Source organism: Barbatula barbatula, assembly GCF_947034865.1.
Source record: "Barbatula barbatula genome assembly, chromosome: 22".
Lineage (NCBI taxonomy): Eukaryota > Metazoa > Chordata > Actinopteri > Cypriniformes > Nemacheilidae > Barbatula > Barbatula barbatula.
This window is the reverse complement of record NC_136785.1, coordinates 16236438-16250555: the sequence shown is the minus strand read 5'-3', so window position 1 is coordinate 16250555 and position 14118 is coordinate 16236438. Positions and strand designations below refer to the sequence as shown.

The following is a 14118-nucleotide window of genomic DNA, read 5'->3' as shown; positions in this document are numbered from 1 at the left end:
ACACAGTGTCTATAACTGAGTGTAGGCCTAGATATCTGGATTTTTTCTTAATGCAATGTTAACCAGAAAGAAAAATCATAAATAAGATTTCCTTAATATCTTAATTATTTATCCACAAATTTTTAGAAATAGCAAGAAAATGTTGCTCCCTCATCTGTCGGATTGGATTTCTCACCGGCTTGGAGTTTAACTTGTTTTAGAGATGTCTTGTTCGTTTTCAACAGTGATGTTTTTATTTTGTGGCCATTTTGTATATTTTGACATGTAACATGTTTTTCAATGGTTATGTTGTTGTATTTATTGAAACAGAAAGCAATTCATTCAAAATGTACAAACATACAACAATTGTATTATTCAACTTGTTGTTGACATACCCTAAAACAATGTATGTACCTCAAACATTCAACAAAGTGGGGTCATGAAAAACCCTGCATCCCGTAAATCCACCCCTGAAAACGATCACCCAATATAATCATTTTTTCAGAACTTCTTCCCTGAATTGTATTTTTATGTTAAATTCATTTTATTTGTACTAAGCCTATTTATTATCTTCTCCTAACATTTGTTTCTGTTTTAACTAGCAAGTTCTCTGTTGTCCTCTTCTGTTACACCATTACTCATTCACCTATTGGTAAAACATAATAAAGTTATTATGAACAGTCTCACAGAATTCTCTCAATACAAAAGCACGAGTTGCGTGTGTCACAGTGCCACTGTGTGTGTGTGTGTGTGTGTGTGTGTGTGTGTGTCACTTTTACCAGATGAGGGTTTTTGCACAGGTAATTTATTCGATAGTTCTCATACAGCTTCTGATGCGTCACATCTTTCAGGTGCTGCATGTGTGTGCGGATCAGCATGTTCCTCAGAAGCACAAAATCACTGTGAGATGGATTCTCGACTGTTAGAGAGAAAAAAGAAAGAATGTTAAAAGAGTAGTTCATATTTAAATATAATGTATAAAGTATTTAAATATAATGCAGACGGCTGACAAAGGCACAATCAAAATAACCATATGTCTGTAAAACATCCATAATTATCCAATGCACTTTATTACATTAGTGTGTACCTTCAACAACACCCCATGGGTAGACACGGGCTCGCACTCTCCTGCCGTTGCTCTCCACTACTGTATTACTGCCAATGACAGCAAAGGGTATAATGTCCTATAAGAGCATAGAGAAACATCATAAAATGATCACATCAATAATACAAATTACGCAAGGCCAACAAAACACAAGATGAATTATTAAACCTTTAGGTCCTGCATCCCGAGAACATCATTATTTTCCAGATTAGATTCCGGTGACTGGAAGAAATGGATGTTGTATTTGTTCATTTCAGTTCTTACCTATGGACACAAACGTTATTTGTGAATACCATAATTCAGAAGAAATGTGGATTGTTGTGATGTTGGATGTGTATCAGAATCCAAACTAAAACCATCTGTCAATCAGTGTTTGCAACGTATTTTAGTGCATACTAACTTGAGTTTTCATCTCTTGGATCTCTGTCGGGGTCAGACTGTCTGCTTTGGCCAGCACAGGCACAATGTTGACCTTCCCATGCAGGGCCGCCATAAATCTCACATCAATTGGCCTGAGTCTGACAGCACAAGGAAAATGCGTTAATCGCCTAGATCTCATAGCAAATACAAAGTGTCAATGTAGTGTCTCCTAAAATCACTCAAAATCAACAGAAATGAATGTATTTCCATCTCTGTCCACCAGAGGGCGGTTCAGGAATGTTTTTAAGAGATGTCCCAATAACTAATATTACAAATTCTTCAAATAATAACTATAGAAGTGCTTCCAGTTTTACCCATGTCCATGAGGTGAGATGAAGTACAGACAGCAGTGCACTCTGTTGTCCCTCATGTTCTTGCGGTTTAGCCCGAATTCATCTCTGCGGTACTTCTCCAGCTGCTGATCTACATAATCCACCGCAGCCTTCCAGCTGCTTACAAAACCATGTGTAACAACATCTCTGTATGTTTGATAAGACCTTTCTAAACACACAAGTGACTAAAAAATGATCAATGTTAACAAAAGTGTAATGTGAAGATTTGGAAGAACATCATTTGAAATGCAGAATACCTTTTACTGTTATTGAGGGCGTCCCCGAAACCAGGAGTGTCGACAATATTGAGCTTCAGCTTTACTTCGTTTTCCACGATTTCGACAGCAGTCTTTGTTATTGATACTGTCTGTGTTATCTTCTCTGTTAGATTAAAAAACATACATTTCACAACAGGCCTCTTTGGAAACCCTGCGTGTAGTGCTGAGTAATGTTGAGTACCCGAGACGTCATAAGCGTGCCGGTCCATGTAGAGGTTTGTGAGGAAAAGGCTGTTAACAAGTGTGGATTTGCCTAGACCAGATTCACCTAAACAAAAACATCACACTAGAATTCAGAAAGACCAAACCAAACATTCCTACAAAATGGATTGAACTTTTTTCGTGTGTTATTATGAATCACTTTCTCTTCTTACCAACGACCATTAGATTGAACTCAAATCCCCTTTTCAATGAGTTACGATGGACTTGGTTTAGAAGTGTGTCAATGCCGACATATTGCTTCTCTTGGTTTGACAGTGTGTTGTTGTTGATGACGGAATAATCCCTGTCTCGGTCCTGGAAAGTACAAACGTGTATAAAAGACATTTATGTCTTTCGTTGAATTTGTGCATGTGTGTTTCTCTACCTCCAAGAGGGCAAAGGGGTCCAGTTGAGTCCTGGGTTTAAAAGACGATCCATCATCAGTGTCATGAGACTTTGGTACAGGCGGAGGGGAGAAGAAGAAGGGGTCCTGTGAGAAATCCACAGTTTCCTCTTCATCGTGTGGTTCAGCGGTGCTGGTGGAGGAACCGGCAGGAGAACCGGCCATGTCATAGCTTTCTGACTCAAATACCGCCATGCCAGAACACTAACAATAAACCAAATCAAAATGTAAAACTGGACTTTGACGGTCTTCTACTAGGACAAAATTTGTTATTGTATTTCACCTTAAAAGATGACACCTACCTCTCCCTCTGGGGCTGATGTTTAATGACATTCAGACAGCAAAGATGACGAAGCGTTGGGAGAGATATCATAAATGAAAAGGTGAATACTTATAACGATACATATCGTGTTGTCTCTCTATCAATTCAATGAAAGATGATGTACAAACACTCCACGGTCTGCGAATTCCGTGGTTTAGACAGTAAACGTCCATGTTAATTTATTAAAACTACATTTAATCGAACAAATCCATCAATAGTCGTTGAGCATGTTGGTATCAAACAGGCTAACGGTTTACTCGTCACTCACCGCGGCTGTCCATCGCTTAGCAATCGTTGAGGAAATTTAACGAATATCTGCTAGTTTTGAACTCAAAAAGGTGTTTAATATGTTCAAAAGACGTAAAGTGGCAATATATGTATAAAACTAATACTTTAAGTAAGAAACGTGGCTTCGGTTAATGAAATAAAAAGCCGTTGAGGATTCAATTTCAAATACAATTCAGATGAAACCATGGAAACCCGCTCGCGCGGCAGCATCAACGCGTTTATTCCTTCAGAAGAGCTTGACAGCACATTCACAGTATGTTAAAAGTGGGATACATATTACAAATATACTTGACACGATGAAGGAAATGTATTAAGTTCGCCTATATGAAATGCACGTATAGCCTAAAATAAGGCTATTATTAATAAAATTGAACAATTGATATGACAGCACCTCTGAATCCGATATACAGTACAGTACATTACTGCAGCGTATTCGTACAAACACATACAGTGGTCTTAAAAAACATAACATGTTGTGTGAATTACATCAAATAAAACCATAAATATGAAAAAAATCATAAAAGATAACACTGACTGACTTTCACAATAAATAAAAGGTTGACATACTGTTTAAAATGAGCCTACTGTAAGGTTAAAAAGTAGCTCATTCAATATCATTTTATGAAGACGTGGACTGCTGTAGGAATGGCGGGGCCTCACTATCAGGAAGATTTCCAACTTCATTATATCATTACATCAGTGATTCCCTGCGTGCTTTTGTTTGCTTTATAGTCAGCAGCACACCCCACTTCAGCTCTTGCCAAACTCCGGTTGTTTGGATGGCATCCCGTCCGTTTGTTTCGACTGGCTGTGCTCGTCCCAAAATGACTGACAGACTTTATCCAGTTCTGACATTAGAGGAAATGTCATCTCCAAGTGCATCAACATGTTGCCGAACCACTCCTCCAATTTATCAAAAGGGGGCCTGTAAAAATGTCAAATCATTTAATGTGTGTTTTAAAATATATAGAATAATACATCAACATAAATCTTGCAATAAATCTAATAACACATAAGGAATTGTGCAAAGCACTTGGAAATGTGTTATTTAGGTTAGGTTGCATTATATTTTGTTCCGTAAGGGAAACCACATGATGACATTTGTTTATGTGGTTTGAATGACAAGCACCTTTTTTCAGCCTCCAAGGCACAACACAGAACCGCGATGGGAAAGAACACCGGAGGGCAATCTTGGGACCAACAGCGCTCCAGAAACTCCTTTACATTTAAACCGAACTCCTGCGTGCGGGGGAGGTCGTCTGGATCAGCATAAACCCTGCCGATAATCTGCCATGAGAAATACATTCGCGTGTTCTGTTAGATTTCAAAAGAAAACTTAAAGAGAATATCGATGTCAATATAAAAAAAGGCATTCTTCGAATTCATATTGTACAGATTATATTTGTTGCATTGCAACATACTGATTTCACAGGGTCAATATATTCTATTGTGAGGATGACCTCGATAATATTGCAATACGAAACATGACAACTGTGTCCTAATGAAACATATGGTTACACTTGAGTCAAGATTGTGCTATATTGTGTATATAGTCATGACTTAAAGTGATAGTCATCGTTTACTCACCCTTGTTATGACTTTCTTTCTTCTGTAGAACACAAAAGAAGATATTTTGAAGAATGTTGTTAACTGTCACCCATTCACTTGCATTGGTTTTGTGTCCATACAATAGAAGAGAATGGGGACCAGCGTTGTTCGGTAACCAACTTTCTTCAAAATATCTTCTTTTGTGTTCTGCTGATGAAGGTTTAAAATGACAAGAGGGTTTCATTTTTGGATGAACTGTCACTTAACAGGAATTAAGGCACATCTTTTAGTCTATATTCACAATATAGCACAACTTCTTATTCCTTATTTATTTATATTTACCTCACAAAGCAGTATCCCAAATGAGAAAATATCAACATGTTCATCATAGTCTTTTCCTGCAGGTGAGAAAAGAATGTGTAAATACAGTAAAACACAGCAATCCTTAGATCTCAACAGTACACTAAAGAAATCATCCATAAATCTCACCGTTGATCATTTCTGGCGCCATCCAGTACGGGTTCCCCACGACAGTATATCGCTTTTTACGTCCAAACTTGTTCATTTTGGACACTTGTCCAGGTGAAGCATTCTTTTCCTCCTTCACAAGCTGAGCCAAACCGAAGTCTGCAACTACCACTGACTGGTTCTGGGAGGAAAATGTCACACATTCAAATCCTGCACGGTAATCCATCTGCATTTATGAAAATGAATGTTTTCTGACCTCTCTGACGAAGCAATTGTGTGAGTTTAGATCCCGGTGAATGACGTTCATTGAATGCAGGTATGTCTGTGATGGAGAGAGAAACATTTCTTTCACTGAAAAGTTTAAAAAGTGCAATTCGCACAATTTGTTATGCCATTTTTAGACACAAAACAGGTAGGGGCTGGAACAGACGGTTATTTGAAAGCATACTCATATGACAAGATTTATCACAAAAATTGACTGCTACAGTATGACTGCTTCAGATTCTTAACTCTATCAAAACAAGTCTGAAGTGATGAGGCAATAGCTACGAAGAAGAAGTTAAGGTCCATGCAATAATGTTTTCCTGCATAGTTTAGATACTGTTTAACAGTACAGGTTATCACTGCTTGTACTTTTCAATGTTGAATCGTATTTTAACTCTGCAAAGAAAATATCACTTTTGTTTACTCACCATTCCAGCAGAAATGTCTTTGGCATAGCTCACTCTCAGTTTCCAGGGATGACCCTTGTCCTAGTTTAAGAGAAAAATGATTTGGGTTTTATTGTCTACATGTAGGACAAAGAAACATAAAATACAAATGCATAAATATAGTGTAAATAATAAATACATAAAATATTCATTTAGGTAAAGGGTAATGCAAAAATACATTCAGAACTAAATGTACCGTTAAAAGTGATTCATTTTTGGGGGAAGTATCCCTTTAATTTATTCTTGAACTATTGCATTTATTTATTTTTAATGACTGCAGGTTTGGCAAGTGATAAGAAAAAAACCCATGCAAACCATTTTCTGGATGGTGTCTCTCAAAGTTCCTCCTTGCACATACTCGGAGATCAGGTTTAGCCGCTTGTCTTTGTAAAGAATGCCGATAAACCTTAAGACGTTTGGATGTTCAAGGCATCTCATCACTTTGACCTACAGCCAAACATCGTTCAGTTAGAAATCATCCTGAGCAGTCTGAAAATCTATAAGCACGCACAAGCCGCAAACCTCTTTTAGAAATGTCTTCTGAGTCTCTTCATCAAACTGAAGAAGTTCCTTTATCACCATCACCTCACCTGTTTCCACATGTGTCACCTGACAAAACCAAGCATGAGGTTATCATATCTATTGTATGAATCTGATTTGATATTGCACAACTCGTTCTATGTTCTGAATTTCAATCTGCACAAACAACATCAAAATATTTTACCAGCTCTTTCTCTGCTTTACCTTGATGGCTTGTCCAAAACTGCCTTTCCCCAGGACTTCACCGTATACAAGGTCAGAAGGACGGAAAATGCGCTGTGTTTTATCAGTAGAGTCAAAACGCAGAGACTCGGATCGATTAATGTCTTTTCTATGGGACAGGAGTGTGGAGTGTCGTTGTGAGCATGGAGCTTTGTCGATACTGCAGCTGCGCCTGCAGAGGGACATAAAGACAAATGAATTGTGTTGCCAGAGACAACAAGAGAGCTATTAGTGACATCTAGTAGTTAAGTTTAATAATATCTGAAGAATTTATCATCTGCCAAACCGATTTATCGACACAGGCATAATGTTAACCGGCTGACACAGCACTAAGATGTCATTTTTGCTGAAGGAGATAATATATTTACGAAACACACTCTGTAGAGAAGTTTGTCCGTTCAGGGCTACTGTAGAAACAACAGGGTGAATTCCCTGCAAGGGTGTACTATAGATAGAAATAACTCATTCTAAGGTAATCAAAACATAACACTTCATAATGTGAGGTCTTTATACACCTCTGAACAAAACATTGACTTCCACTGTATGAACAAAAAATCAAAGAGACATTTCTCAGAATACCTTTCTTTGTGTTCCACTATTAAGTTATGAGTCAGATTTTGAATGAAATTATTCAAAGGGTTTTATTCAGAAAATGTAATATAAGTGTTAAAATGTAATATAATCAGCTAAATGCTTACAGAATATGTCGGGGTCGAATGCATGTTCGTCTACTGCTTGGAAGAGGTAAGAATCCTAATGTTCCCGGCTGGTCCAGTTCTTCCCCCAGCAGGCCTGATAAGTCCTTGTGTTTCGTGAGGTCTTTAGGGTCATGTTCAGTCGTGATTTGCAGCCAATGCTCTGTGTCATGAATCACCAGATCTAACTAAGACATTTAAAGCATAATATGTTACACATGGACGTGTGATAAAGTGTATTATTATCTAGGGAAGGATATACCTCATCTGGTGGAATGTTTTGAACAGAGATTCCATTGATTTCAAGAACCCTGTCTCCCACATGGATCAAAGGCTTCAACTCAGGGGTCATGCAGTGCACGTCCAGTCTGTTTTTTCGAAGGAATTGGGGGAATTCGGATAAATTGAACGTAAATGTATTTGTTGAGGTGTAATTGAGTTTTATGTGATGACTTACTGAGAAACACGGATCATGGGGCCTGCGTCATTGACAGGATTCTGTTCCACAGCGAAAGTTAAACCTCGCTTGGTTTCAGCAGAGGGTGGAAATGACATCGACATAACTGTATGAGGAAGGCATGAACCTTTTGATACTGAATCCTGCGTTGTTGCCTTTTGGTAATAACATTGTCCACTATCAGACAGGAAGTGATGTAAAAATTAGATAAAAAAGACAGATATCACAACCCTGAAAATCTGTTCAAAATAAAATGCATTGTTCAAATGTATTGTTTAAGCAAAATAATAATGTGTACGTGTTATATAATAATAATTATTATAATTTCGTTGTTATTAAATGCATCACAATAATTTGATATATAAATAAATAATAATAATTCTATTAACAATGGTAATAATAACAGTCATTATTATTATTATTATTACTATAATAATATGAGTAGTAATACTTATAATAATGATCATTATTAGAGTAGTAGTAGTAGTAACAATGATACTATTCCTCCTCCTCCTCCTCCTCCTCCTCCTCCTACTACTACTACTAATAATAATAATAATAATCAGAATCAGATTTATTTAATACATTTGGTCTGTGTCTTAGCTTTTGAAACCAACCAGTACAAAGTGTTCAAATCCACTAAAGTGAAAGAATCGCCGTCTCCAATGAACATGTTGCAGATTTCACAGAGGAAACACTCGGGATGATATTTCTGCTTCCCAGCCACCTGCAGGGAGGGAAGGAAGAGGCAACATCAGTGTACTATTTTCCATTAAAGGTTATCATGAATTCAACAGAGAAACCAAGAATGAAGGGAGGTATTGAGGTGGGGACATGACGGATTAGAATTGAAGCAGCACAATGAGAGGAAGTGAGATTGGGAGTGGGAGGTGTTGTCCGCCCTCAGGTCAAAGAGGGAAACCATGAAAAAAACGAAAAGGATTTGAAACTACAAAGTTCCAGTCTAATACAGCCATGATAAGACAGTCTGTCTGTTTACAGTCATCAGTGCAAGGAATGTTGTTTGTTTGCGCAATCTAGTAGAGAAAGACATACGAATTTACTGAGTTTAATGTCTTCCAGCCAATGACTCCCTAAAAGCTGGAATGGCAGATGTTGATTTTGGTTTAGTAAAAAAAATAAACAAGTCTCAGCAACTACCGGTTATTCTTCCTTTTTGTAACATGACATGTTTTTAAAACAAGTAGCTAAATTATATTTATATTCATTTAATTTGGCTAAACAATTCCAATGTACTGTCTAAATCTTCAAGCAGTCACATAAAAATGACATCATCATTTATTTTCATTAACTATACATTTTTGTAAAACTGCAAAAAACACTACAAAAACATTATGATCAAGGCTTATGGTTGTGTCAACATGTGTCTTGTTTCCCCTGGTTGTTGTGGACTTTTAGTTTGTATAGAGGGTATGCATTGATGTCACTTTCCCATGTGAACATGCCAGGACACGCCCCCCTTGAGTGCCAGGACACGTTCCCCTGAGTGGTAAAACACGCAGCAACATGGCTGAGGAGAATAGGAGAAACAAAGAAACCAGGACTAAAACACGCAATTATTTGCTGAAATTACAAGCAGCTGGACTCAACGGTGATCCTTAGGACTTCCCTATGACTTACAAAGGACATTGAAGTGTTGTATGGACCATACCCTCTATTCCTTGTCCCTATTTTCTGTGTTATGTTGCACTGTACGAATGTTCTTTTTTCATCTCTTTGTGTTTTGTACCTGTGTTTTTTGGTTTAATTAAATATATTTATTGCATTTGGATCCAGCTTTCCAGCCTCATCATTACAGAATACCAGACCAACAATGGATTCAGCAGATCTTTTATCCCCAGGAGCTCGCTTACTTGTGCTACGCGAGGGCTGCCACGCCCTTGAGGATCGAACACAGGATTTCTTGGACCTGTTTTTTGGAGGGGGGCGGCAGGCATCGGGCTCCGTTGACCACATAGCTGGACTGGCTATAGCCTGCTCACAACACGTTAATGGTGGCCAGCCCGGTCATCACAGTCGCAAGTCCAGAGCCCGCTCCCAAGATGCCCGCCAGCCCTGATCCTGTTTACAAGATGGCCACCAGCCCTGAGCCTGTTCACAAGATGGCCACTGGCCCTGAGTCCGTTCACAGGATGGCCATACGCCCTGAGCCTGTTCAAAGGATGGAAACCAGCCCTGAGCCCGTTTACAAGATGGCCCCCAGCCCTGAGTCTGTTCACAAAATGTCCACCAGCCCTGATCCCGTTCACAAGATGGCCACCAGCCCTGAGCCCGTTCACACGATAGCCACCAGCCCTGAGCCCGCTCACAAGATTGATGCCAGCCCTGAGCCCGTTCACAAGATGGCCACCTGCCCTGAGACCGTTCACAAGATGACAGCACACACCCTGAGCCCGTTCACAAGATGGTCGGGTGGCAGGTGTCCCTAAGTCCCAAGCACGGTGATCCCATGTCCGGTGGTCCTGGAGGCGTCTGTTCTTGAGGTCCTGTCCCTGGAGTCAGCTCTGACGGTTGTGGTTGGAGCCTTGTGGTGTGTCTTGGCTGTGTATTGCTTTTTTTTGCTCCAGAGGCTACTGACAAGATGGACGCTCGGGACTCTTCCATGCCAAGTGCCTCAGTCAAGATGGCTGCACTGGCTTCTCTTACCACATCCAGGCCTCCAGCTCTGCCTTCACCTCCATGTTGTCTAGCCCTGCCTGCCACGGCCAGGCTAACAGCCCTGCCGGCTCCACCTCCAGCTCTGCCCTGGATTCCATCAGGCCCTGCTCCACAGCCCAGGTCTGCCTCTCCTCCACGGCTCAGGTCCTTTTCCCCTTCACGGGCCTGACCCTCCATCCCTCCCATTCTCCACCTGGACTTGTTTCATATTGTTTAGGAGCATCTGGAATTTGCTCCTTAGAGTGGGGGGCTCTGTCACATATCTGCCTCTTGTTTCCCCGGGATGTTGTGGACTTTTAGTTTGTATTCCTTAGTTCCTGTTTCCTGTGTTATCTATTGTACTGATGTTCTTTGGTTTGACTAAATACATTTACTGCATTTGGATCCAGCTCTCCAGCCTCATCATTACTGTGGTAAGTATACATATGAAATATTCCAAATAATGTTTGACATACAGCCCATAGTTTCAAAGTTTAGAAAAGTCAATGCGCATATACTTATAAAATATGTATAACAGATGTAAATATACAAACCTTAGAAATCCAGTGTTACAGTTTTCAAAACTTTGCCCTGAATAAACAAGATTTTTATCACATCATGCTTTGGGTATCTGGGACAACAAAGATAAATGTAAAAAAATTGTTGTGCTACATGGGAAATGCTACTGTGATGTCAATGTATAAGTGGTATTCAGAATCACTGAGCTGAGCATTCCTCCTCACACCTAATCCAAAGCTTTCCGTGTTTTTAAAACGATTTGACAGTGTGTATTTACCTTAAGATGATTAGACAGGGTTATGTGCTTACCATAATAAGACCAGTAGTGATTGAGTCGGTGCAGCCATGACACTGTTCTCCAAATCGTAACAAATAATGTTGTTTACAGAAGAACTGTCCATCTCTTTCATAGTACCAGTGAGAAAGAACCGAATTACATTCACAACACCTAACAAAGAAAGAAACAGACAATGATTTAAATCACATTTTTATTATTTACTTTTTCAATTTAATTCATTTTAAGCATAGATTAAACCTCATGACTCAAACTGTGTGAAAGAATGTTTAGAATTGTTATTTAGACTATGTGATCAATAAATCAACATGCTTTATCATAAGTTAAGCAATTTCAACTGCTTTGCAACTCATCCGCAATCAATAATAAGGTAATAGAACAACTCGTAGAGTCTTGCCTTCTATTGACTCCCATAGTAGGAGAAATTACAATAATTGTTTTGTCTGTTGAACACAAAACAAGTTATTTTGAAGAATGTAGGACACCAAACAGTTCTGGGGCACTTTTGACCATTGTATTTTTTCCTACGATGGTAGTCAATGGGGGGCAAAATCTGTCTGGTTAGTAAAGGTGAGTAAATGATGAATTGTCATTTTTATGTGAAGTATCCCTTTAACAAGCAGATAGGTGCAAATTATGGGTTCACAGCAGGAAGAACCATCAAATAAACTTCCTTCCGTGAAAAGCTCTCTAAGACAATGCTGTAAATCGTCTAAATAACCTTTTTCATTACAAATAACAATGTTGTGCTGTTGTTTCAACAACGAGGAACAGCCTGAACGTGTTTCTTTGCAATAAACCTTTTTAATAGGCCTCATGGCATTTGCACTTTGGAAAAATTAAGTATTTTGTTTGTCAAATCGGCTCTGAACTTAGAGTAATATTGAGCAAGACCGAGTGCAACGAGCCAACGAAGAGGCGTTTCCTCTCTCTGCACATCTGAACAGGATGCCTGCCATTTGTTTCACATCTGGTTCTTATCTGCTCTCCCATCCCTCCATAGAACAAGATACAGCCCTCTCAAACAAAAAACACATGTAGTGTCAAAAATCAAGTGTGTATTGAAATGTTACCGCAAAATGTTTGTAAATTTGAAAGTCATTTAAAAGCTTGCTCAGATACTTATGCAGAATAAATGTTATACGAAGACATTTACAAACCTTTTTACGTTAGATGACTATAAGGGAATGTCTGATATTTGACCTGTGTTTTGACTTGCATTTGCAGTCAATGTTTTCTTGTACAGCTTGTAACAATGAAAATTGCAAAGAGCGCCATATAAATAAAGCTGACTTGACTTGACTTAAAGACATATTGACACAGTATCCAGTTTGCAGAGCACAGTCTATATGTTTAATAGACTTTCTCTGTGACACACAGTATTTGTGGGCATTTCCTCCGCTAACCTGACTCAAAGAGTACAATGAAAATCGACTGTAATTTTACAGAATTATACTGTTTTTATAATACGACAAAACCGTAAAATTACAGGAACAGACTGAAAATTTGCAATCCGGGTAAAAATAACATAAAAACTCGTAACGTCACTTTTTACGTTGTTCGCACTGTTGGAATTAAACATTTTTTGAACGTTTTTTACGGTATAGGCCTATCCTTATTATTTTTTTTGACTTTTTGTAAAAAGTTTGTATGTGAGTCCAAAAGTCTACTTGAATGAATGCAAAATGGATTCTGAATAGAGAAGTGGGAGCGAAAACAACAAACATCAAGTCTGAATTTACACGAAACACATATTTTTGTCTTAAACAAGATCCTTCATGCAATTCATCTATGCGACAAAGTTACAATCTATAAACTCACATTCACAAAAAAAGTCAAAATCTTAAAATAATCTTAAAATAAACAACAAGTTCCTCTTTTAGTTTTCGCCCAAAATGCGCTTCTTTGTGAGACGCATATGTCCCATGACACCGTTAATCAAATGACAGCCCAACAGCTAATGTTGTCAATAAAACTTAAGGCAATTTTGACCAAAACAAGCACCATCTTTCTTACCTAGCTTTGCCTCCTCTCCTGCAATACAGGTCCTGACAAGACTTATGCATAGCAGCAGTTGTGGTCCTGCACTGGGTCTTCTCCTTCACTCGTTCCAGGGGTGGAGAAAAGACACTACAGTGGGTGGAGAAAGTTCAGCAAAACAGGTTCACCCGGTCATTTGTTTTGCCGTGAGTCCTAGTTTTCGTTCATTTCTGGATATGCAAAGAGCGGCACTGCTTCCTGCCAAGAGTCTGAAGAGAGTTTAACTCCGCCCACCCCTCCTAACTTTAGCGCACCTTATGAAGACTGCGGAAGAATGCAGGCTGTCGGAGGATAGAGTTACCCGAGCAGTGTCACCTGCTGAGAACCCTCACGACCAGACGAGCATCCCAGTCCTTTGACAAGTGCATCCACGCACAATAATTTTGAGAGAAGGGAAAATTTTGCTTTGGATCTGTAGATTGTGTGAGTTGAACCAAAAAGCCTTTGAGCAAAATCTGAAGTCGATTTCTTTGAGAATTTACATATTGCCATCTGGTGTGCCATACACGCTTTATACATATCTGCACCCAAAAACAATTACAATTGAGGAACACAAATGAGCTTCGGGATCTCATCTCCATCTCAGAGGTTTTCTTCCTGATAAGTAAATTGAAAAAGGATCTGAGATCCTATAATGC

General features: G+C 39.0%; 2 protein-coding genes across 3 annotated transcripts; both read right to left on the bottom strand.

The window, feature by feature from the left end:
- Nucleotides 1-218: 218 nt before the first annotated feature.
- LOC306911257 (septin-5-like) lies at nt 219-3572 on the bottom strand. Its single transcript, XM_079486457.1, has 11 exons — nt 3298-3572; nt 2701-2922; nt 2489-2630; nt 2296-2382; nt 2094-2217; nt 1819-1953; nt 1485-1602; nt 1253-1348; nt 1067-1163; nt 759-898; nt 219-625 (listed from the first exon to the last, which is right to left on the bottom strand). The coding sequence occupies exons 2-11, from the start codon at nt 2911-2913 to the stop codon at nt 614-616; spliced, it is 1164 nt and encodes a 387-aa protein (XP_079342583.1). The 5' UTR covers nt 2914-2922; nt 3298-3572; the 3' UTR covers nt 219-613.
- On the bottom strand, nt 3358-13712 carry limk1b (LIM domain kinase 1b). 2 transcript variants are annotated; one of them, XM_079486449.1, is made up of 16 exons: nt 13457-13518; nt 11455-11593; nt 11181-11217; nt 8586-8695; nt 7969-8145; nt 7774-7879; nt 7515-7699; nt 6799-6988; nt 6577-6663; nt 6370-6501; nt 6037-6096; nt 5601-5666; nt 5366-5525; nt 5219-5274; nt 4458-4615; nt 3358-4253 (listed from the first exon to the last, which is right to left on the bottom strand). In XM_079486449.1, exons 4-16 carry the CDS (start codon nt 8639-8641, stop codon nt 4079-4081), a joined length of 1608 nt encoding a protein of 535 aa, XP_079342575.1. In that variant the 5' UTR covers nt 8642-8695; nt 11181-11217; nt 11455-11593; nt 13457-13518; the 3' UTR covers nt 3358-4078. The 2 variants fall into 2 exon arrangements, with proteins under 2 accessions (XP_079342575.1, XP_079342574.1); XM_079486448.1 differs by lacking the exon at nt 11181-11217 and having other exon boundaries at nt 3367-4253; nt 13457-13712.
- Between the last annotated feature and the right edge of the window lie 406 nt (nt 13713-14118).